We start from the raw sequence: 24,199 nt of genomic DNA on the forward strand, positions 1-24,199 counted from the left end.
CTACAGATAATCAAAAAATTGCTGATGTAGTATTAGGTTTTGGAATGCCTGATATGAACACCTTGGCAGGAAATATATCTTCTTAATGATATTCAACATATAGTAATATTAGAATCAGCTTGCTCTCCCTGCATTCAACTTATGGTGTCATGCACAATAGTGCCCACGTTTTAATTTTGCACGTAGTCCTGATTTTGAGTGCCAGTTTTACTTTACAAATGATTTTATATGCACTGTAAAATAGCTTTGGTAATGCATAATAGCTTAGACACTTTTAGGATTAAAATAAAGATACTAACATTGTCTGTATTACCACTTCTAAGTTTAATATAGTACAGGTATACCGCAGAGATATTGTGGGTTTGGTTCCAGACCGCCACAATAAATCAAATAGTGCAATAGAGTTGTGCAATTTTTTTTTTGTTTCCCAGTGCATATAAAAGTTATTTTTACCCTATACTGTAGTCTTTTAAGTGTGCAATAGCATTATGTCTAAAAATCGATGTAAATACCTTATTTAAAAATACTTTATTGCTAAAAATTGCTAATGGTCATCTAAGCCTTCAGTGAGTTGCAATCTTTTTGCTGGTGGAGAGTCTTGCCTCGATATCGATGGCTACTGACTGACCAGGGTGTTGGTTGCTGAAGGTAGGAGTGGCTGTGGCCATTTCTTAAAATAAGAGAACAGTGAAGTTTGCCATATTGATTGATTCTTCCTTTCACAAAAGATGTCAGTGTAGCATGTGATGCTGTTTGATAGCATTTTACCCACAATAGAACTTCTTTCAAAATTGAAGTCAGTCTTCTCAAAATTTATCACCTGCTTTATCAGCTAAGTTTATGTAACATTTGAAATCCCTTGTTATCATTTCAACAATGTTCACAGCATCTTCACCAGCAGGAGATTCCATCTGAAGAAACCACTTTCTCTGCTCATCCATAATAAGCAACTCCTCACCCATTAAAATTTTATCATGAGACTGCAGCAATTTGGTCACATCTTCAGGTTCCATTTCTATTTCTAGTTCTCTTGATTTTCCTACTACATCTGCAATTACTTCCTCCTCTAAAGTCTTGAAGCCCTTAAAGTCATCCATGAGGATTGGAATCAACCTCTTCCAAACTCCTATTAATGTTGATATTTTGACCACCTTCCATAAATCATGAATGTTCTTAATGGCATCTAGAATGGTGAATCCTTTCATGAAGGTTTTCAATTTACTTTGGCCAGATCCATCAGAGGAACCACTATTTATGGCAGCTATAGCCTTATAAAATGTATTTCTTAAATAATAAGACTTGAAAGTCAAAATTACTCCTTGATCCATGGGCTACAGAATGGATGTTGTGTTAGCAGGCATGAAAACAGCCTTAATCTTCTGCACATCTCCATCAGAGCTCTTGGGTGACCAGGTACATTGTCAATGAGTAGTAATATTTTTTTTTATTTCAGTATATTACAGGGTACAAATGTTTGTGTTACATATAACGTTATGTTACTCATAGTCAGAACTTCAAGCATGTCCATCCCCCAGACAGTGTGCACTGCACCCATTAGGTGTGTGTATACCCACCCCTCCTCCCCACTCCCACCTGCCCGACACCCGATGAATGTTACTACTATATGTGCACTTAAGTGTTGACCAGTTAATACCAATTTGATGGTGAGTACGTGTGCTTGTTTTTTCATTATGATACTTCACTTAGTAGAATGAGCTCCAGCTCTATCGAGGATAATACAAGAGGTGCTAGATCACCATTGTTTTTTGTGGCTGAGTAGAACTTTATGGTATACGTATATCACATGTTACCACTCATGTGTTGATGGGCACTTGGGTTATTTCCACATCTTTGCAATTGTGAATTGTGCTGTTATAAACATTCTAGTGCAGATGTGTTTTTTATAGAATGTCTTTTGTTCCTTTGGGTAGATGCCCAGTAATGGGATTGCTGGATCAAATGATAGTTCTACTTGTAGCTCTTTGAGGTATCTCCATATTACTTTACGGAGAGGTTGTACTAGTTAGCAGTCCCACAAGCAGTGTATGAATGTTCCTCTCTCTCTGCATCCATGTCAAAATTTATTGTTTTGGGACTTTTTGATGAAGGCCATTCTCACTGGAGTTAAGTGACATTGTGGTTTTGATTTGCATTTCCCTGATGATTAGAGACGTTGAGCATTTTTTCATATGTTTGTTGGACATTTGTCTGTCTTTTGAAAAGTTTCTGTTCATGTCCTTTGCTCACTTTTTAATGGGGTTGTTTGATTTTTTTCTTGCTGATTTTCCTGAGTTCTAAATAGATTGTAGTTATCAGCCCTTTATTGATGTATAGTATGAGAATATTTTCTCCCCTTCTGTAGGTTGTCTGTTTGCTCTCCTGATAGTTTCCTTGGTTGTGCAGAAGTTTTTTAATTTGCGCAGGTCCCATTTATTTATTTTTTTTGTTGCTGTGATTGCCTTTGGGGTCTTCCTCATAAATTCTTTCCCTAGGCCAATGTTTGTAAGAGTTTTTCCAACATTTTCTTCTAGAATTCTTATAGTTTCATGCCTTAAGTTTGTTATCCACTATGAGTTGATTTTTGTGAGAGGTGAAAGGTGTGGCTCCTGTTTCAGTCTTCTACATGTGGCTATCCTATTTTCCCGGCACCATTGAATAAGGATTCTTTTCCCCAGTGCAGATTATAGCAGTAATATTTTAAAAGGAATCTCTTTTTCTGAGCAATAGGTTTCAGCAGTGGGTTTAAAAGATTCAGAAAACCATGCTGTAAACAGATGTGCTGTCATCCAGGCTTTGTATTTCCATTTATAGAGCACAGGCAGAGTAGATTTAGCGTAATTCTTAAGGGTCCTAGGATTTTTAGAATGGTAAATGAGCACTGGCTTCAACCTAATATCACCAGCTGCATTAGCCCCTAACAAGAGAGTCAGCCTATCCTTTGAAGCTTGAAACTAGGACTTGATTTCTCCTCTCTAGCTAGGAAAGTTCTACATGGTATCTTCTTTCAATAGAAGGCTTTTGTCTACATTGAAAATCTGTTGTTTAGTGTAGCCACCTTCATTACCAGTCTTAGATCTTCTAGATAACTTGCTGCAACTTCTGTGCAAGCACTTGCTGCTTCACCTTGCACTTTAATATTAAGAGGATGGTGTCTTTTAAACCTCATGAACCAACTCCTGCTGGCTTCCAGCTTTTCTTCTGAAGCTTCGTCTCCTCTCTCAGCCTTCATAGAATTGAAGAGAGTTAGGGCCTTGCTCTGGATTAGGCTTTGGCTGGTTTGATTTTCTATCCAGACCACTCAAACTTCCTCTGTTTCAGCAATAAAGCTGTTTCACTTTCTTATCAACTGTGTGCTCACTGAAGTAGCACTTTTAATTTCCTTCAATAATTTTTCCTTTGCATTCACAAGTTGGCTAACTCTTTGGCACAAGAGGCCTAGCTTTCAGCCTATCTCAGCTTCCAATATGCCTTCCTCACTAAGCTTAATCATTTCTGGCTTTTGATTTAAAATGAGAACCGTGGGACTCTTCCTTGGTCTTGAACACTTAGAGGCCATTATAGGGTTATTAACTGGCTTAATTTTAATATTGTTGTGTCTCAGGGAATAGGAAGGCTTGAGGAGAGGGACAGAGATGGGGGAACGGCTGGTCAGTGGAGTAGTCAGAACCCAAACAACATTTATTAAGTTCCTTCTTATATCGGTGCAATTTGTGGCACCCCAAAACAATTACAACAGTAACATTAAAGATCACTGATCACAGATCACCATAACAGGTATAATAATAACGAAAAAGCTTGAAAGATTGCAAGAATTACAAAAATGTGACACTGAGACACAAAGTGAGCACATGCTATTGGAAAAATGGCACCTATAGACTTGCTTGATACAGATTTCCCACAAAACTTCAATTTGTAAAAAACACAGTATCTGCAAAGCACAATAAAATGAGGTATGCCTGTAGTTAGAAATATCTTTTGATTACAAATGTAGTAATAGTCACATTGGCCAGTGGGGGCCATCCAAGGATGTATGTAGCAAAATCTAAGAAACATTTATTCAAATTGTGATGTGAGCATTAAGGATGGATCGGGAAGCTACTCATAAGTCTAGGGTAGGAATGGAAGGAAGGGGGCAGGGGATATTTGGAACTAGACCAATGTATGCTCAAGCATGAATTCTCTGAGTCACACAATAACCCAGGGATGGGAGGAAAAAGGAAATGGTGTCCATGTGATGTGTGTGTGTGTGTGTTTATGTTTGTTTCTTCACACTGGATAATATAATTGTTGTCTAGATTCATAAGATGAGAGAAGGAAACCCTTCAGAAGCTCTTGAATTTGATACCTTCTATAAATCTATGTCCTGAAAGAATAGCTACAAGAATGTTTCATAAGCAAAGATCTCCAATCCCTTGCCTTCTTTCAACTAGTTTTGTCATAATCATGACACAAATAATTCTGTTTAAAAAAACAAAGCTGTTCTAGCATATGACTGCTAATGGAGCACTTGAAAGCCCTTCTTGTTTTGACAAGTCAAGTTCAAATAGTATTTGTGGGCATGAGAACATGGTTTGTTTTTACCTGCATCCAGAGACACCTCACCCCTGGAAAAGTTTTGTGCCATGATTTTTTAAAAGGAATACTGTCTAGAGTTTTGACAGTGCTCTCTGCTGATAATCCTTAACCAATTAAAGAGGACCCACCAGAGACCTTTTTCATAAAAGATTTACAGAGAAGTCACAATGTAGTCGAATTCAAAATGAAGAGTATAAAGATAAGTGAGCAATTTTTGAGTAATAACATATTCAGTAAAAGATAAAACATAGCACCTCAGAATACAATGGAACAGCATTAAAGAAAGGTATCCTGGGAGACATTTCTCTCCCCTAACAACTCTTTAGAATAACAGATTTCTTCAGGGTTACTTTGAAAGACTGTAACACTTAACAGGTAATTGGGTCAATAATCCCACTGTTTTGAAACAGCTCTTCAGGGACACACACAACTGGTCCTCTAGCAAGAGCGTCATTTTGACAATTTGAAAAACAAAAAATGTTAGTTTGATTGTCTCTAGCTGAACAGACACCAGCAAAGGAAGAAGCCAGTTTATTTATTTCTAAGGGACATTGCATATCAAAGCTTGCATTAATTCCACTTGCTGCCACCCAATAGCTATTAGTTTTTAGAATATGATGTTACTTTTGCAAGATTTGATACTTTATGCTTATTTTTTTCTTAAGTTAGGGACACTAGCAGTAGGAAATGAGATCTATGGCAGGAACTGGGAGCCATAGATTATAGAATATTGATTCTACAGGAGAGAGTAGGCGAGGGAGGGGAATTAAAATATATTCAATTCCTATTGTATGTTAGGCCCTGTGGAAGGTGCTTCATAATTTACAATTGCTACAATAGCCTTATAAAGTATGTATTAATATCCCTAATTTGACAGATGCGAAGTCAAGTACTTTCTCCAGTGGCACATGGATAATGTGGTAGGAGAATTCCAATTTAGGTCTGTCAAATTCCAATGTTATGATCTTTCTAATTCAAGAGGCTGACTCATCAGGAAGAGAACTTGATATCATCCAGCTCAGCGTTGCTCAGTTCTAATTGCATATGAATCCGCTGTGGGTCTTGTGAAAATGCAGTTTCTGATTCAGTACATCTGGGGAGGGGCCTGAGATCCTGCATTTTTAATAAGCTCCCACGTGAAGCTACTGATGTCGGTTTGGAGACTACTCTTAAAGCAGCTAGTCTCTGGCATACCCCCTATGGTTCAGTTGTGCAAACCTAACGTTCTGAGAAAGAGCTTCAGATTCCCCAACTAGCTAGTGGCAGAGCTGAGTTTGAGCTAGTGTCAATGCCAAAAGGTGGTTTTGGAGGTAGCCTTCTCCTATTCTCCCACGGCCCACCAAAGCAGACCCTTATAAAAATGCACGTACTTGCTGTGCAAACTCAGTTACAGGAACTCCCTAGGCCCTCTTTTCAGTAAGATTGCAGTCCCTCCCTTCTATGTGGAATTCATGACTACTGTGAACCCTGTGTTCTGACTTCTAGTCAGTGCTGTTTCTACTATAACTCAAGTATTTACATCTGAAAGTGGGATGCACAAGTGAGCCGTGGAAGGAAGCCATTATGAATCCTCCACAGCAGGGGTCACAAACTCAAATGTCCTTGGTCAGGCAAGTCATGGAAAGCATTAAAGCAGGCTTGCTGGGTGCTGACAAACCTGTGAGCTGCTGCCCCCTCCCGAGAGGGAGTAGGTTGGTTAGATACTCTAGTTAGTTCAGAAAGGCTAGTTCGGCTTAAACTCTCCTACAGCTAGTTAGTATCTCAGTAAACAACCCTGGTCAAATCTTCATTTGGTGATTGGTTCCTCTGAGAACATCTAGGGTCCTCCTGAGTGTTGGAGAGAATGCGTGTGTGCACACATATGTGTGTGTGTGTGTGTGGGGCATCCTCATGCAATTTTGGATGATCAGATATTTGTGTATTTCTGCTTCTCCTACTCATCGTATCCAGGATGATACTGGAGATATCTTTACCCTCAGTTCTGTAAGTCCACCATGGAATTTCTAATCGATTTGTATAATTTTTTTTCAAAATGTTCCAGTGAATAGGGAATTATCTTGTGGCAATGGACCATTAATCTCATTAAATAATAGCAACTAGCAGTTCCTTTCAGTGCCAACATGTGGCTAGATGAGACACCTGGGTGGACTATATCCACTAAATATTTTTATAAAATGAACCAAATCTAGGGAAAGGGGTAGGTGTCACGGCTTTTGCATCTTATAGCAACTGAAAAAAATATCAAACAATTAAATAAATGTTCCAAGCTGTATATGCTTTAAAAATATTAATGAATAATAGTCCACACTAAAAATAAGGGTTTGTGCTCCTGTGCATCAGAATCATGGATTCAACTAATTTATTCCCCATAGCTACAATTTTGGGTATGAATTGAATTTTAGAAAACTTAGTAAGTTAGAAGGAACATGATATTGAACACAAGATATTTTAAGAATATAGCAATTTGAGGTTATAATTTATATATGATCTAAATTTCGGCAGCATTTTATGAATAAACTGGAAATTAGCTGGGTTACCATATCTGACCTAGAATTTGGGAACCTTACTGCAATTGCTGCAGGAAAAAAAAAAATGAAACACCGGACTCTTGAAGGATAGAATTAACTATATTTGCACCCTTGGTAGGATAAGCACAGACGATAGGCAGAGAGAAGTGACACGTTCTGAACACTAGTTGTGGGCCTTTTCTCTAAGTTTTGAGCCACTTCTAAGTCTTAGCTTATGCATCTATAAAATACAGGAGTTAGACTTCTATATCTGATCTCAAAGGTGTATTCCAGTTCAAAAATTCTGATGCTATGAACCATGTTTTACATTTATAAAGTTAGTTTTAATGCACCTTGATATAGTATCAAAGTAATATACATGTATGATTTGTAACAATTCTAGAAGGCGGCTTATCATGGAATCATCAATGATCTTCTTATACCCCCCCTCCACTCCCTATAAGAAATCACTCTTGATTTCTCCTGGTGGTAACCTCCATATCCTCAGGGAGAAGTGATGCTTACGCCTCTTTTTCTGATTAGTTGAGTGTAGACAATGAGGATTTTGCTCATATTTCCCACGGTAGTTAAATCACTGTAGTGATACAGTTCCTTTCTTGATTACCTGTAAACATTACGCCTTTGTTTCTTGTTTCATTACACAGTGTCTCCTGATTTTCTATTTTGACAGATGAGAGTGTTCATCATTTTAAGTGGAACCTGTTAAAATTTAAATCATATTAGTTACTATTTGATTATTTTATTCAAAGGAAAGAGGTTAACATTTAGGTGTGTTTAGGTGTGTCGGGTCCCAGTCTGAATGTCAGTTCTTGGTGTGCTCATGGCGGAAGAGTGACCAGACACACTGAAAGCAAGGTAAACACGAAAATGAGGTTTACTGAGGAGAGAAAGATAGGATTACAGAGCAAGAGCAAGATACAGGTTGACAGAGCAAGATACATTTGCCACAGATGATGACCGGACCCATTGTGGTAGCAAAGGAGAGCTCAGTTATGGGTTGGGTCTTGTTTTATAGTGTCCAAATAGGGACCTCCCCGTGGTTCAGACGTCATGATGGAATCACTTTGATGGACAGCTGGGAGTTATATGACCTGAGTCTTATTACGCATGCAGATCTCCCATGAGCCTCTCTGAAAGTCCATTTGGGGAGGGTGAACCGCAACGGTTTGTCCCTAGGAGACCTGGAATCCCACACTGTCTACCTAGCAGATGGTACTCCTGGATAGGATAAGGGATCCTTTGAAAATTTTATCACAATTAATTCAACATTCATTGTGTGAACTATTTTTAAGAGAAATCTCAGGTTATCCTTCTTGGCCTTTGTTAAATCACTCTTTAGGTTTTGAACTTGTAAAACTGCAGTCTTTGTTCTCATCTTCAACTTACCTGCAGATCTACAATGTTTTATCTCAAATAAATGTCTCAAGGGACATCGAATGATAACAAAATGACTAATTACTGTTGATAATGTCAAGAGCTGTGAAGAGTCAGATTTCACCCTACTTGCCAGCCAGCTAACAAGTGAGCCTGCTGTAGCTTCATGAAAACTGACAGAAGACGTGAGATACCTGGGTCAGAGACAAAGGAGTTTTAGTCACAGCAGAGCAAGCAACACGGCTTTCATGTTCAGGTCCCTACCAGGCCCCACGGCGGGTACAGAGAGGCAGGTTCAGGTGGATACTACACACAGTAAGTTGGCATCACAGCTGGGGGACCTCAAGCTTAGGAAACCCTGATGTTTTATTAAGGGGCCTGCAAACAAACCTGTCTAAACCTTACCTCAAAGGGAGACATAATCTTTCTCCTAATGGATAGCAAACAAACATGCCCCTTGCCCTGGAGGGAGACACTAACTCAATCTTCCAAAATTTTTTCTATAGAAAAATTCTTGATAAAGGGGTGGGGAACCTATGGCCTCAGGGCCACATGTGGCCCTCCAGATCCCCAAGTGCAGCTCCTCAACTGAATTCAAACTTTATAGAACGAATCCGTTTAATAAATTTGGATTCCGCCAAAAGGCCACACTCAAGGATCCAGAAGACCACATGTGGCCCCAAGGCCTCAGGTTCCCCACCCCTTTCTAGCTTTCGGCAGAATTAAATGAGATAATACATATAAAAGTACTTAGTATTGTTAAGTGCTCGATCAGTGCGGGCTAGTATTACTCAAGCACACAGTCTGAAGGGTTTCTTTCTGTTACTAGTCTAATAATCTCTGTACAACTTAACTACTTAAGCATATGTTATGTATCAGTCAGGACAGTAGGTAGTTTACGCTGGATCATACTAACAGAGGGCGTGTTCACCCCACATGCCCATTGTGCAATGTTGTTGGGGGTCTGCCCATTATGGTCAGCCAAGGACACAGCTGGTGGGGGCAGCCACCATCATGTTGTCAGGCTTGGGGAAAAGAGCTGGGGAAGGTCTCACACTCCACTTCTGCACAAAACTGATCACCAGAACTAGTCACGTGGCTGTACCAAATCACAGGGGGGCCAAGACCAGTCCTACCAAGTGCCAGGAAGGCAGAGCTGGAAACGTTTGGCGAACAGGATTCCTGCCTACCATAGTTTACGCTGCGGCAGGCAGAAATAATAATCAACCCACAAGAAGAGTCTTTGTTGCCCCATTTAAATAAAGTGAAATAATTAATTTAAAAATAATTGTTTCAGGGATTAAAGCAAATAAATGAAGAGCATGAAATTATCAAAATCTTTATTATATACAGTGATTAACATTTTCCTGTTTGCCTATTGTACTAAAAATACAAGACACTTGAGTGACGTTCATCTGAAGCCTCTGGGGTATTAATCAAGAAATTTTGATATTGCTGATATCAAAATCGTTTCCTTTTTTCTAAGTCTTGCTGGTAAACTAAGACAATGCTTGGACTTAAAGTCCACTAAACTCCTAGGCTATGCTACTAATGTTATATGAGATGAAAGATATAAACTGAAATCAGGATAGAAGTACTATATTGTACTCACCATCTAATGTTTTATACCTCTCTTTATATATATATATATATATATATGTATTTATACATACACACACAGATATATACTTTTCTATTTCTCTCTAGATATTGTCACAGTATCTGTATCAACTTAGAGAAATAGAGAATAGAACACTTGATAATAAAAATCTAAGTGACTATTTATATATTCTCAGAACCGCTTAGGAAAGCCGCTTAATCCATATATATGCTTAGGACAATCTAATTTCACCTTAGTATGAAGCAAGTGGTGACCGTTTCTGTGAGGTTAAAGGAAAACAACTTGCTAGAATGGGCATGAAAGCTCTGCAGCCATTGTCCTTCCCTTACCCGTTGCCCTGTCACAGCCAAGCAATCCATGTGGTAACACAACCAGGACAGAAAAACCAACCACCAACTACTGTCTGCCATGAAAAGTCAGATCAGGAATAGATTTTCTAAGGTTCCCTTCTCAAGTTACTTTCTTGCTTTTTCCAAGTTTTAGTGAACCATTTCTAAGTTCAGTTTATTTATGAGTGGCTCACAATTCCCTTTACCAACTGTGCTATTTCACGAGTTTCCATGTCTCAACCCCAGTAAACATTGATATCAAAACATCATCAAAGAAGTGAGTTTTCTCCATACGCAGCATCACCAGCAACAACAAAAAAAATTCTATCTTCTCAAAGGAAAGGACAATGCATCTGCAGTATTTAAATACTTTTAATATTATGGTCAAATATACAACTTTAAAAATGTATTTCCAAAGCTAATTCCATTTCTTTCTACTTTAGATATATAGGGATTACTTCTATCGGGAAGAATGTGAGTTGAAGAGAAAACACCTTTTAAAAGCACGTGGATTGTTTTTGTCAGCTAAACTCATTTGCTGGGGGAGTGATAGGACATGAATACTTTAAACTTCATTCTCCATTTCCTGGTGGTAAATGGCTGCCGAACTTATTAATGGATAGCAAATATGCAAAACAGGAGTAAGGAAGTTTCTTAAAGGAAACATACTGTAAGTTTAAATATTGTTTTCCCCCCCTTTTCCAAGGCTCAGCATCAGAAAGCATACCTCATGGGAACCTTCAAAAGTAAGATTTCCTCTTCTGTGAGTGTGAAGCTGTAGGGTTATTTCATAATTAGCTTTCAGGCTACAATTAGTAGTTGCTAATTCCAGATTTTAAGTCCTTATTTGTGGAGAGTATGATTTAGTGGGACAGGGGGCATGTTCAAAGAGGCTCTCCAAACAATTTTGTTACATAACAAAGTCTGAGAATCTCAAACTATAGCTTTCTACCCTAAACTATAAAGAACATTAAACATTAAGTATAGAAAAAACAGCAGAAATACTAAAGTTTGAGGACATTGTACCTGTAGTTTTATTAATGACTCTTGATTAAAAAAATAATAATTTCAAAGGAAAAGATGCTGAGAAAACACAGATACAACTTCTGCATAGCTGTCAGTCATACAGTTAATTCAGAAGTTAGGAAAACAATGCCAAGCTAGACAACATATTTACTGACTTATTTCTAATTGCAATACCCACCTCTGCACAAGAGATTAGTAAAATTATAGTACAGATCAAGTTCCCCAAATCATTTTCAAAAGAAATGATCAATATCAAATATTAGTAGCTAAAAGATCAGAGATTTTTGTGGCTTAAGAACCTTCACACATTAAGCTCCAACAGAAGAAAAAAAGCAAATATCAACACAGTGGCTCATCAGAAGATTGTTCGTATCTTCTAATATGTGCAGAACAAAAGCGTCTATGATATTAATATCATCCTTTAAGCTTTTAGGGAATATGAGGTCAAACTAATAATCAGTGATAAGAGACATATCACTGTCACATACTGAAATTCAATCAGGACTAATGCTGAGACTCACTGTTACTTTTTTCTTTAGGTCTAAAAAACTTGTATACTCTATTTTAAGCATTTAAAGGTAGATGGTTTCTTTTGGTTTTACTATACCACTGTGGAAATAAATCCCCAAAGTAGCAATTTCTTGCAACATTGATCAGAAATCCAAATATCACCTAAAATTTAAACATATACAACACACACACATACACATATTTATTTTCAGGGGATATACAAAAGCTTAAATAAAAATAGATAATAAAAACAAAAGCATTTCAGTTATAGAAAGTGCCACTTTAGCATAAGTTTATTTTTGTGTTTCTTTTACAAAAAGACTTGAGAATACTTGAGGAACACTATACAATGACAGTGAGCAACCTTTTCAGCCTTTGTTTCTTTCTTCTTTAAATATAGATGTTGACAGAAAAGATGGATTAGATGCAGTCCACTTTTTCCTCAGTTGGCTGATTTTTTAGAGGATTATAAACCATGAAACTAAACTGAGTAAATGTGGAAAGTTTACTGCAAGCAGCACCTGGGGTCATACAATGAGAAAGTGGTTTGGTTAGACATAGGATGCGCATATTTACAACCAATACACATACTGCTTATTGCCTGGACGCTGGCCATTGTATATCTTATGTCTAACTGAGCCACACAGAAGTAAACTAGTGTCATCCTCTGTGGTACTCAGCAGTGACAGTCCACGAGAGGAAAGAAAGGTAGTGGGCAAGCCATCTCTTGAACTTCAGGTAACGGGCTGATGTTTCTGCTCTATAAACATGCTGTCATTGTTACTATTATTTAACTGTTTTCACATCCTTTCCTTAGAAAAAATTATCCAGGCACATTCCAAAACCTTTATTTCCCTAGCCACTAGAACATTCCCATCAATCACCCCGCCCCGCCCCACCCCACCCGCTCTCTATTCTTTTCTACCTTCTGCTCTCACAGAAAGCCAGAGGACCTATTTGTCAAGATGCCATCTGTTTAGTCAAGTTCGTCTTCTTTAACTGAAATACCTGCGGGGTGCGGCGGGGTGGAGGGGTCCCCTTCTACTGTCATTACTTTTAATAAAGAATTAGTCAATTTTAAATTCATCTACAATTATATAATTATCATTTTCCCATTCTGTTAAATCCAACTTCGAGCCTTCTAATAAGGTTTATTTCTTAAGAGGGAATCAATAAAACTGACTTATTTTATACCTAAAGCCTTTCCCCCTCATAACTTTTATCGACTTTTGTGTCTTAGTACTTAAAAAAGAATAAAGTATTCTTCAAAACAAGTTTTTCAAATACAGAACTGTGGGAAGTAAAAGATCAAAGAACAATAATAAGCAGTCTAACCTAATAAGTCATATTGATCAGTAAGCTGTATATCCTCCTCATCTGAAAAGTCACTAATGAGAATCAGCAGTGGTTGATCTTAAAACGCTTTGAAACTGTGATAGGCTCATATGGAAAGTAAATGAAGCAAACGACACGGCTCCAACACAGTGCAAAAATAATTCTGCTCACCTCTTTGGTTTACTAATTAGTAATACATTTTGTTCTTTGGAGCCCCAAGAAGATCTAAATGGCTGAGACATTTAAATAATGAACAGAAAGGAAACAGGGAAGATAATTTATTCTGGTCTACTTCTAATTAGTAAAAGCATTTGCTAGATTAGTCATCTCAACAGGTACTGGAGCTGACACCAACCTTCATCTGGGACAGATGTGAAAGATAAGAACTAACAGCCAAAGACTGGATCACAGCTGCCCGCAGTCTCCCCCAGAGGATTTTAGGTGTGTTTTTAACACTTTGTGGGTCTTCACAGATCATCAATTAACATTTACCCAGTGCCTACTCTACAGTTATCCCTTCTTCCACTGGATATGGTGTATCGTACACTACAGTATTTAAAAGTGCATGTTTTATAAACATTTGTAAATTCACCAAGATATGAAATCCCAATACGACTTACCATAACTTCCGGTCACATTGGCACATATAACAGCCCCAAAGAATTTGGGATAATACTTCTGAATTCTTGAAATCACTTTCTGGCAAGCTGTGGTTGGATCTTCTCCTCTTCTCATATATTCTACAGCTTGGTAGCTGATGTAAACAGAGGTGAAACTTTAGTATCACAGAATAAATACTATAATAACTCCAAACAGGGTTACTTGAAGTTAGAAATTTAAAAACACCAGCACAGTGACATGTGAGAGAATACATAGAAATGGACAGGAGTCAGTAACTCCTATTAAAGCATTGACAAAGCAAGTAAACCTTGATATAATGTCTATCTTTTCAACTAATACACCCATTAATTTCAGATGAAGACTATTATTTTTGGCTTTAGCTGAGTAACCATCACTTGGTAAAAACAGCCAGAAATCATAGCCAATAGAGGTTATATTTAAATGAAAAAAGAAGCTACAAAGGGGAAAATACTGCATATGTGTAAAAATCTAGTTGTAGTAATTACATGTACACAATGACTGCAACTTTCTACTTTTATCATCAATTATCACAGCTCCTTTACTCAATAGCTTTACATCAATTATTTAAGTAGGTCCCAAGTAGTCTCACCTGTGAAGTAGGGCGAGCAATACTATTATGTTTCAAAGGACTATGATTACTTGAGCGATTATCATTATCAACATGATAGGCAGAAAGTTTGTATGCAGTTTCTAACATGCTCTTGTGCACATGAATTCAGATTACATTATGCAAAAATTATTTCCTATCTTAACAGAGAAAATACCTAAGGGTCTCTAAAATTCACAGGTGTAAGGAGTCATACCTCGGTAGAAAGCGCATCAGTATATCACCATCTCCAGTGGCTGCAGCTGCCCCCGCAGCATCATCGGCATAGGCCCCAGACCCAGGAACTGGTGAGTCTCCTATACGGCTTTGTGGGGCAGAGCATCAGGATTTAGGACAGGAAATCAAGCGTAAGCTAAATTATGTCATGAGCTATTTCAAAAATAGGGGATATTTCCACTGAGCCACTGATTATCATTTTAAGTAAATTCTTTCTCAGAACATAGGTTTTCATTAGTTTTTTTTTAGTCTTCCACAAACCTCTGTTCACTACACAACAATTTGTTATCAGATGTGGAGTGCAAAAAAGTTGAATTTAGAGATTAAAATGGTGGTTACCAGAGGCTAGGGGTTGGGGGGAGTGGGGAGATGTTGGTCAAAGGACATTAAATTTCAGTTAGGAGCAATAAGTTCAAGAGCACTACTCTATGTATATTGTGACTATAGTTAATAACAATATATTCTATATTTGAACATTGCTAAGAGGGTAGATTTTAAGTGTTCTCACCACAAAAAAATAGGTATGTGAGGCATTGTACATGTTAAGTAGCTTGATCTAGCCTTTCTACACTATATACATATATCAAACCCTCATGTTGTATACCATAAATATACACAATTTTTATTGTCAATTAAAATAGTTAATAAAAAAGAACTTATCAGCCAGTTACATACCAAGATGGCAGAGATTTATAGTGACTCCTCTATTATTACCATTCTTTATCATCTAATTTTTAAACTATCTCAACAGGTTCAAATTTGGTTTCCCTTACTTATAATCTATTCCTGCTTCCTATATAATGTGCCAAACTTTTACCAATTTTTTTCTAGGAAGAAACCTTTAATGCTTTTCTACTATTTCAAGATAAAAGCCAGAACTCCTTAAATTGACTTAAGACACCCTGAATCTGGCTCAAGTCCTCCCTGGCGGTGTTATCTTCCACTGCTCCCCGAGCCCTCCCTGTCCTCATGGACACAACTTCCTTCCCAGCCAGCAGGATCCCTGAACCCGAAGTGTGCACCACTTTGTATCTGCTAGTGCCTTTGCCTGCATGTTCCCCTCTCCCTTCTGTGGACTCAGGGCTCAGCTCCCAGCATTACTTTACTGGCTTTCCTAACTACTCCAGCTTAAACAGATCACCTCCACCACCCTTGTACAGCACTGGCTGTGACTCCCTTTCCTTTGGCACTCAGCGGAGAGTATTGCATTTGCTTTCACACTCATTTATCTCACCTGTAAGGCTAGGGCTGTGCTTTCCAACAACCCCACTCCCACCCCATCCAAGCACCTAGCACATAGTGCTTTACACTCAATATTCATTGCAATGATCTGTTCTTTTGGAAACACTAACCCAGGTATTTTGAATTTTAAACCATTTGTAGATGTACCAGCAGCAGTACGTCCCGTCTTATGGATTACAACCATGCCTGGAAGTTAAAAAAACAAAACAAAACATTGTAGATATCTAAAGTTTACCTCAAATATAGCCAAATAATTGAGGAGCTGGTAACTGCTATGGTCTAAATGTTTGGGTTTCCCCAAATTTATATATTGAAATCCTAATTGACAAGGTGACAGTATTAGGAGGGGGTACCTTTGGAAGATGATTAGGTCATTAGGGCAGGCCCTCATGAATGGCATCAGCATCCTTATAATAGAGGACCCAGAGAGCTAGCTTGCTCCTTCCACCACGTGAGGACACAGTGAGCAGGCACCATCCACAGCCCAGGAAACGGGCCCTCACCAGACTCTGAATCTGCCGGTGCCTTGATCTTGGACTCGTTAGCCTCCACAACTGTGTGAAATAAACTTTGGCTGTTGATAGACCACCTAATCTGTGGTATTTTGTTATAACAGCCCAAACTGACTAAGAAAGTAACATAAATATACTCTTTTGTTAATTTTAGGTAGCAGAAAACAAAAAACTTGAGAATATGGAAAATTGTACCAGTGGACAATTTGTGGTTTTTGATGTCCTGGTTTCACAGCATTGTTTGGCAGCCATTCCACATCCTCTTACTCTTCTAATTGCTCAGTTACTGTTCAATACCATTTCAAAGGTAATTCCAAAGAAAATCACTGATACAGATTGCTACGGTCTGAATGTGTCCCCCAAAAGTTCATGTTTTGAACACTTAATTGCCAGTTAAACACTGTTAACAGGTGGAGCCTTTAAGAGGTGACTGGAATGCTGTTATCTCGGGAGTGGCTTAGTTATCACAGGAGTGGCTTCCTGATAAACAGGATGAGTTTGGTCTGATTCCCTCTGTCATGCCCTTTTGCCACGGAATGACCCTCACCAGATGCTGGCATCATGCTTCTTAAGGTCCCAGTCTCCAGATCTGTGAGCCAAATACCCTTTTATTGTTTATAAATTACCCAGTCTGTAGTATTCTGTTACAGCAGCAGAAAATGAACTAAGACATAGACAAATGCACATTTTCAACATGACAGCTTGGAAAAAATTATTTAAGGTCACTTGAATATGGCAAACACAAAATTATCAAAAAACTAAATATCAAATAAAGATTTAAAAATGCACAAGTGAATAGTTATTGAATTTTAGGGGTCTTATATAAATAATTTACAAAATTGTATACAGATACTAAGATAACATCTCTCTCTCTATCTAGGGAACATACTTGGCAGTTAAAACAAAATCAACTTCTGGTGCATGAATAGGGATGAAGAGGATCTACAGGAAGGCAATTAATTAAACGTTAACCATAAAAACTGTACAAAAGGCAAATTACCAATTGTATCATGACCACGGTCATCTCTTGTTTCTCTATAGGTAGGATCATCCTGCTTTAAGATACTAGGTGGTTTGTAGGGTCCACAGTACTTTGAGGCATCTGGTATAACATTCTGTAAATAAGATTTAAGTTTTATTTCTTAGAAAGTGTGTTTTTAGAAATTGCCAAGTAGCTATATACAATCACCAACTACTAGGAAGAAACCAACAAAGACATCTGGTAACTTAAAGAATTAAAAGCTAAGGATTAACTAAGTCTTATGTAAAAACAGATGGATATATAATTTTGCTAAATACCCATTCTAGTCTCAGAATTACGTAATATGGGTTAGATATCTATATTGTATGGAACAGGTCTCTTGATTTTTCATTTCATATATGTAAAATTCTCAGCACAATGGTCGACACAAATGAAGACTTTTTAAAAATTAGATATTAATCCTCAAAGGAATTAGGTGCATACTTGACCTTTAAATTTCAGAATTTGTTCCCTGGCCAAAGAAGAATTCTGAGATTTAAACTAAAATTGGTATTAAAATCTTTTTTTCCCCCAAAGCTAGGTTTATGCGAATATATTCTAAATTGTACTGTAAGATTCCTTTATAAATCTTAAAGACTCAAGAATATAATCCAAATTCATAAGTTTAGGCTACGTATACAGATTGGTATTAAAGCAAGAAACCTATCACTCATGCCTTACCAATTAGTGCACAAGGTGCCTCCCGTAACCTCGTTTTATGATTAGCCTCTTTCAAGTGCTAGCCCCAGTGACTCCTGACTCCTTGGTGACTCAGAGGTATTTAGGACTTAAGGAAGAAACAGATGGGAGACTAAGATATCCCACAGAAGGACCCTGTATGGCAAAGGCAAACTGATTTATGCTAAAAGTCTTATTAAAGACAAATCATCCCACTAGTAACGTACTAGACATATAACAGTATAAATCAAGTCAAATACAGACAAGATACCAGATATACTGCACATAGATAAAATCTAAGAAATATGTTAGACTAATGGTTTCTAAATTTTGTTTTTTTTTTTTTTTTGGACTTTGTTACAATATAAGCAGAACAGTTCTGATTGAGGCAGCCCCCTCTCCACATTTTGAAAACTACTGCCAGAGACCAGCAGTTCTCCACCCTGGATGTGCATCGGATACAGCTAGGGAGCTCAGGAACACCCATGCCACCCAGAGAGCCAACTTAAATGGCTGGTTCTAATGTTCAGCCAGGACACTAACTGGCACCCTACACAACAGGCAGGCAACAGAGAGTAGAAGGGATGTCATTCAATATTTTCAGATAACTTGCCCTTTAAAATTAAATATGTTTACCTACCCTCCAATAATTTGGCTGGCAATTCCGAGCAAGCCAATCTGAATGAAGAGCTCGAGAAACATTAGTAGATAAATCCTCATTGATAAACCCCATGCTTTCTGCAAACTTGGTGGCTGGAGATTGGGAAGAAAAGTATAAATTAATCAAGTATCGTCTTTTAAACAAAATATATGTACTGGAGATGTTCTATGTCAACTATCTCAAGTGGGGTACACAAAGACATCATAGGGACACACAAAGACTTTCAGGGGAGTCTTCAGATGTGAACAGTTTTAAGGGAATCAATTTCTAGATCTTCGACTTTCATATGTACTTCCTAAAACTGATCTGCTTGAGATCTTGGTGTGTATGTTATGACAGTTTTCCTGCATCTGCACGTCTTCCTCCTCCCATTTTACAAAAGAAAAGGCACACTTCTCACCAATACTGACTCTTATTCCCCTGATCAGTGTGCAATGCCTAGGGTATAAAAAACTCTGGTAAAAACTTTGAGACACAAAAGGGACACCTGGATTCCAAGGAATGGCAGCAGATCCTTTTACTTGTCAGGTAGTTGCCAATTCTGTACATTCAACAAAATTGAAGGAAGCCTAGTGGAGTTGTTAGATCATACATCATTAACAGTAATTTTTGACTACAGGTCACAATGTGATTTTTGGTATATAACTTGGAAGGCATTCAAATAATTGACACTGCTATAACAAAACTCCTTCCATTCCCATCGTATCTTAAAGATGAAGAAAGTGAGATTTAGAAGTTAACTTATGGAGTTAAACATGTTAAGTAAAACAGCTGGAATTTGAACTTAGGTCTGCTTTTATCCACTGTTTCAGACTGAGTCCTATTTTTCATAGCGAAGACTATAGACAGAACCCTGGAAAAAATTTCAGTATAGTTAACAAATACCTGACTCTCCTGCTAAAAGTGTGTGTGTTGTATGTTCCAGTACTTTCCGTGCCACACCAATAGCATTTTTAATTCGTCTAAGATCTCCTACTGCTCCTACATCCATAGTAGTGCTGCAAGGAAAAAAATGCAGTAAGATTAAGGCATTTTCATAGGTTGATAAATATTTTTCTCCAAGCAACAGTGTTTTGTAGGATAAACCCCCTCATCTTAACACAAAGAAAGGTGACAAGATATTCGTGAAGTTCATATAGATTCCCACGATCAGACAAAATTAAGGAAAAAATAGAAAGATGGCATATTTACCAAATACCCCAACAGCACTAAAATTCTCAGTTTCTCCTAGCTCATTTTAAATATGGCTTTTGAAAGGGGCTGTAAGGCTCCAGATCAGGCAAAACACAGGACTTGTGGGTGGCAGGTATACAATTATTTATAAGGTCAGAGACATATTGCTGTAGCTTGGGATTCTCCCTGTTTTAAGGAGACTACCTACTTCTGTGTGATATTTCTATTGCTACGATGGTTTCTTTTTTTCATGTGAGAGGGAAACTCTTTGTGTCTGGAAAGGCCAAGTACAGTAAGCTAGGGGTTTTTATCTGTGACAAAACTCATGCATTCTTCCATCTTGCTCTCTGTAGAAGAACTCCAAATGTAACTCAACATGAAATGAAACTGCAGAGATAAATAGGTCCTGAAGAGTGTTCTCACCCATCCATGATCATAGCATCCAGTGTGGTCTCTCCGAGTTCATCAGGACTTCCTCCAAAGCCTACAGTGCCATCACACTGCTCTCTCTCACATGTGGCACAGCCACTCTCCACTGCATCCAGGGTCGAACCTCCAGATGCTAATGTCCTCCATGCTGTTAATGAAATCCCAATAATGTTTCTTTATATTTACATATTTTTCCAATGCCAAATGCAACAAACCAAAAACATTTTGTGAACTCCAATTTTTAAAAACTTTTCCACATTTACTCCAAGTTAAACTGAATTTTTAACAAATTAGTTTATGAAGTGTTACAAAGAAGTCAAAGTAATATAGACAAATTATATAATTAGTTACCATGAAGAAGTCAAAGACTTTGGCTAATGGTACAAAGTGAGAGTTTCTTCATTTATTAATACCTAGTCTTCTGTGTTTGTGAGAAAAGAAATAAGTATCTTCTCCTTTATTTTAAAAGGTACAATCAAAACTACTAAAAGGTAGTCAAATTTAAAATCTGCTAAATCACAGCCTTATAAATTTCTAATTCATCATGTTATTAAAAATGTGCACAATACTTTTATTGAGGTAACACCTATCACAGCAAGTCTCGATAATACTGTAACAGCAAATAAATAATTACAACATGGGCTTTACATGGATTGATCCATTTAATCTTCATAAGAGCTTTTGAGGTAAGTATTGTGCAATTACCATTCTTAAAAAGAAACAAAGCCAGAGAGGTTAAGTAATTTGCTCCAGGTCACACAGCTAGTATGTAGCAGAGTCAGGATTCAAAAGTAGCCACTTTGGCTCCAGTGGCCATGCTTTTAGCACTATGCCATGTTCTGTGGACCCTCGGACATTGGGGGAAGTCTTCAAGGGATAATTCCTTTACGGATAAAAACAGAATTACATGAAGAGTAGTTGCTATTGTTGGTAAACACTTAAAGCATCTCTTAAGCGCTACTACTGTATCTCCAGGCTTCAAAGTGTATTTAGAGACGTTCCCCCTTTCAAAAGCAGCAACTTACACAGAATTGTCCCCTGCCCAGCTTGCTGCACTTTCTTTCCGTCATTATCGCTGGTAATATCTTTTTCACAGCCTGTTTCCTCATTTTCTCTGAATCGTATGCACTGCCTATAACACACAAATTTAGGTCCACCAAGTTCTGGGGCCAATTCTGCTCCAGAAAGTTAGAGGGGTCTGAAATTACTCATGTAGTAGTAGGTCTTGAAGCAAATGAAAGAAACAGCATAGTAAAATGCGAAAATGCCAAGCCAGTGGTAACGTACAGAATAATAAGGCACAGAGGAGAGGAACCTAACTCAGCCTGGGCTTGAGGGCAGTAAGCCAGGGAAGCTGCCTGGAAGAGGTGATACCTTAGCTTAGTGGATCTCAACCCCAACTGCAATTCAAAATCATCTATGGAGCTTTGTAAAACAAAAACAAAAACAAAACAACAACAACAAAAAACAACAGATGCCCTGGTTCCAGCAGTTAAATCACAATCTCAGGAGGTGGTGCCCGGGCAGGATGATTTTTGAGAAGCTCCGCAGATAAATTTAATGTGCAGGCAGGGTTGGAAACTCGCATTCTAGGTGGCAAGTACCAGACGTCAGCATGGAGCAAGAAAAGTAAATGGAAAAGAATACACTATGGTTGGGAAATTATTAATCGTTTGTAAAACTGGAGTACAGAGTACTGCAAAGAAGTGAGGGATTACAAATAAGAGGTGGAGAAGCAGACAGCCCGTGGAAAGACCGGGTTTCAGGCAAAAAGTGTAAGTGCCGCTGGAAAGTAAAAGCAAAAGGCCGTAACTTTGAGCGCCGCAGCAGGGTGGAAGATGTACTGGCGCAGGGGACTGCACACAGGGAGTAAATGATGAGGACCTAAAATGCAGCAGTGGCAGGAAGGGAGTAAAGGTCGACTGCAAGAGACGCAGCGACGCTGAGACCGCCGAGGCGCGGCCTAGACTGGCCCTTGCCCGCCCTACCGGTCCGCGCGCCCTCAGCGGGGCCGGCCGGTGCTGCCCCACCGGCGAGCCCTCGCAGTGCAGCCCCCAGCCCCCGGCCGCCGCCCCGCACCTGCTTCGGTTGCATCCTTAAAAGGCCAAGTGTTGAGGACCAGGGGCAGAGGGCTGCGGCTGCGCACTAGGGCCGGACGGAGCAGGAGCAGCACAAGAAACAGACGCAAGTTCGACCTCCGCGCCATAGCTGCGCGCCGAGCGGACCAGCGCGAGAAAGGTCGCGGCCGCCAGCTCGGCGCAGACCCCCCAGCCCGCTCTCGCCGAACTCGTGATCCCCAGGGCCCCGCCCACCGCCGCGGGGCGCGGTTAGTGCTCCCGCAACTCTCGCGAGGCGTGGCGTTTTCGGGGGTCCGCGGGGCGTTCAGTCAGCTAGGGTTATTCTTTCTAGGTGATAGGCAGATTTTTTTTTTTTTTTTTTAACATAGTCTTCCAAAGTGTTGCTTTCTCTGTTGTTATAGGTATGCTAAGCTTGATATTGGAAAATTAGTATGAAATTACGCAACTCTGGGTTGCATGACTCTAGGAACTTCAGGCAATTACTGTGTATCATTAATTTGGTTTGTACGTATCGTTTTAATTTAAAATTGAAGTTGAAAAAGTTTGCCAAACTCAACATGCACTCTTCTGGGATTCCTGGCCTCAGAGATCTGGGATGGTTATTGAGTGTAGGTGAAGCATGTTGGCTTACGACCAGATTTTTTTTTTTTTTTTTTTTTTTTTTAGATTCCCCCCGCCCCAAAGCCTTGCATCGTTTTCCCGCATCGTTTTGTAGGACGTCCTTGTAATAAATCCCTGAGCTGGAAGAAAAGGAGAAACAGCGTGGGAAAGTAGAAATTTACCTTTTGCATAGCTCACTGAAGTGCACCTTTCTGCACCTCTAGAGCAAGAAGGCTACCTCCATTGCTTTTTCAATGTATTTTGCCTTACTAGTGTCTGGCACTATTAAGTGCTAAACAAATGTTTGAATAAAAGGATGAATGGAGACTTTACATGCATGATAGAGGCTGCTCATTTTGATAGTTGCTGGGCAGTTGTGCGAGGGTGAACCAATCTCTTTTGAGATTCTGGCATGCCTGTCCATGTTGCCAAAGGAGGACAACACAAATAGTTTTTAAGAACATCTGTAAATCTATTCAGACTTTTAAAATATGAACTATGTAGGAATTGTGGGGCTTAGAAAACCTTCCTTATTGCTAGGAAATTACATAATTTAAACAGCATAAGATAGCTTATAAACAGCAGGGAAGGGCTATTAAAGTTAGGTGCAATTGAAGAGAAATGTTATAAGTTCCTTCTGTGGGATTTTGGAGGAGGAACAAATCATTTGTGATGGGATAATCAGCATAAGCTAATGCCAGGTGAAATTTGAAAGACAGGGGAAATGATGAGAACGCAAGAAAAATACACTTTGTGTTAGGTAGATAGTGAAGGATGCTGGGTCTCCTAGAGATGAAAGTGGGTGCTGTTGCTTCCATCTTGATCCTGCCCCACCCTAATTCTCCATACCTGGGGGAGGAGGGAATACTCTAGGATTCACCATCAGAACTTGGCCCCAGCTGCAACAAAATACAACGGACTCTCTAGGTCATGTGACTCCCAACTGTCCAATCAAAGTGGTTTCATGTGATCTCTGAACCATGAGGGTGGGCCCCATCTAGGCCTTATAAAATAAGGCGTAGACCACAACTTCGGTTTTTGC

General features: G+C 38.8%; 1 protein-coding gene and 1 pseudogene across 2 annotated transcripts; both read right to left on the reverse strand.

Annotated features, from left to right (window-relative positions):
• Window positions 1-544: 544 nt before the first annotated feature.
• Window positions 545-3,556, reverse strand: LOC138398758 (tigger transposable element-derived protein 1-like; annotated as a pseudogene).
• Window positions 3,557-11,437: 7,881 nt separating this feature from the next.
• AGA (aspartylglucosaminidase) lies at window positions 11,438-22,767 on the reverse strand. 2 transcript variants are annotated; one of them, XM_069493777.1, is made up of 9 exons: window positions 22,559-22,767; window positions 20,474-20,627; window positions 19,763-19,875; window positions 18,857-18,969; window positions 17,518-17,632; window positions 16,138-16,191; window positions 14,744-14,843; window positions 13,919-14,052; window positions 11,438-12,484 (listed from the first exon to the last, which is right to left on the reverse strand). In XM_069493777.1, exons 1-9 carry the CDS (start codon window positions 22,683-22,685, stop codon window positions 12,384-12,386), a joined length of 1,011 nt encoding a protein of 336 aa, XP_069349878.1. In that variant the 5' UTR covers window positions 22,686-22,767; the 3' UTR covers window positions 11,438-12,383. The 2 variants fall into 2 exon arrangements, with proteins under 2 accessions (XP_069349878.1, XP_069349877.1); XM_069493776.1 differs by having other exon boundaries at window positions 14,744-14,851; window positions 16,116-16,191.
• Window positions 22,768-24,199: the final 1,432 nt, after the last annotated feature.

This window comes from Eulemur rufifrons, chromosome 18 (assembly GCF_041146395.1).
Source record: "Eulemur rufifrons isolate Redbay chromosome 18, OSU_ERuf_1, whole genome shotgun sequence".
Classification (NCBI taxonomy): domain Eukaryota; kingdom Metazoa; phylum Chordata; class Mammalia; order Primates; family Lemuridae; genus Eulemur; species Eulemur rufifrons.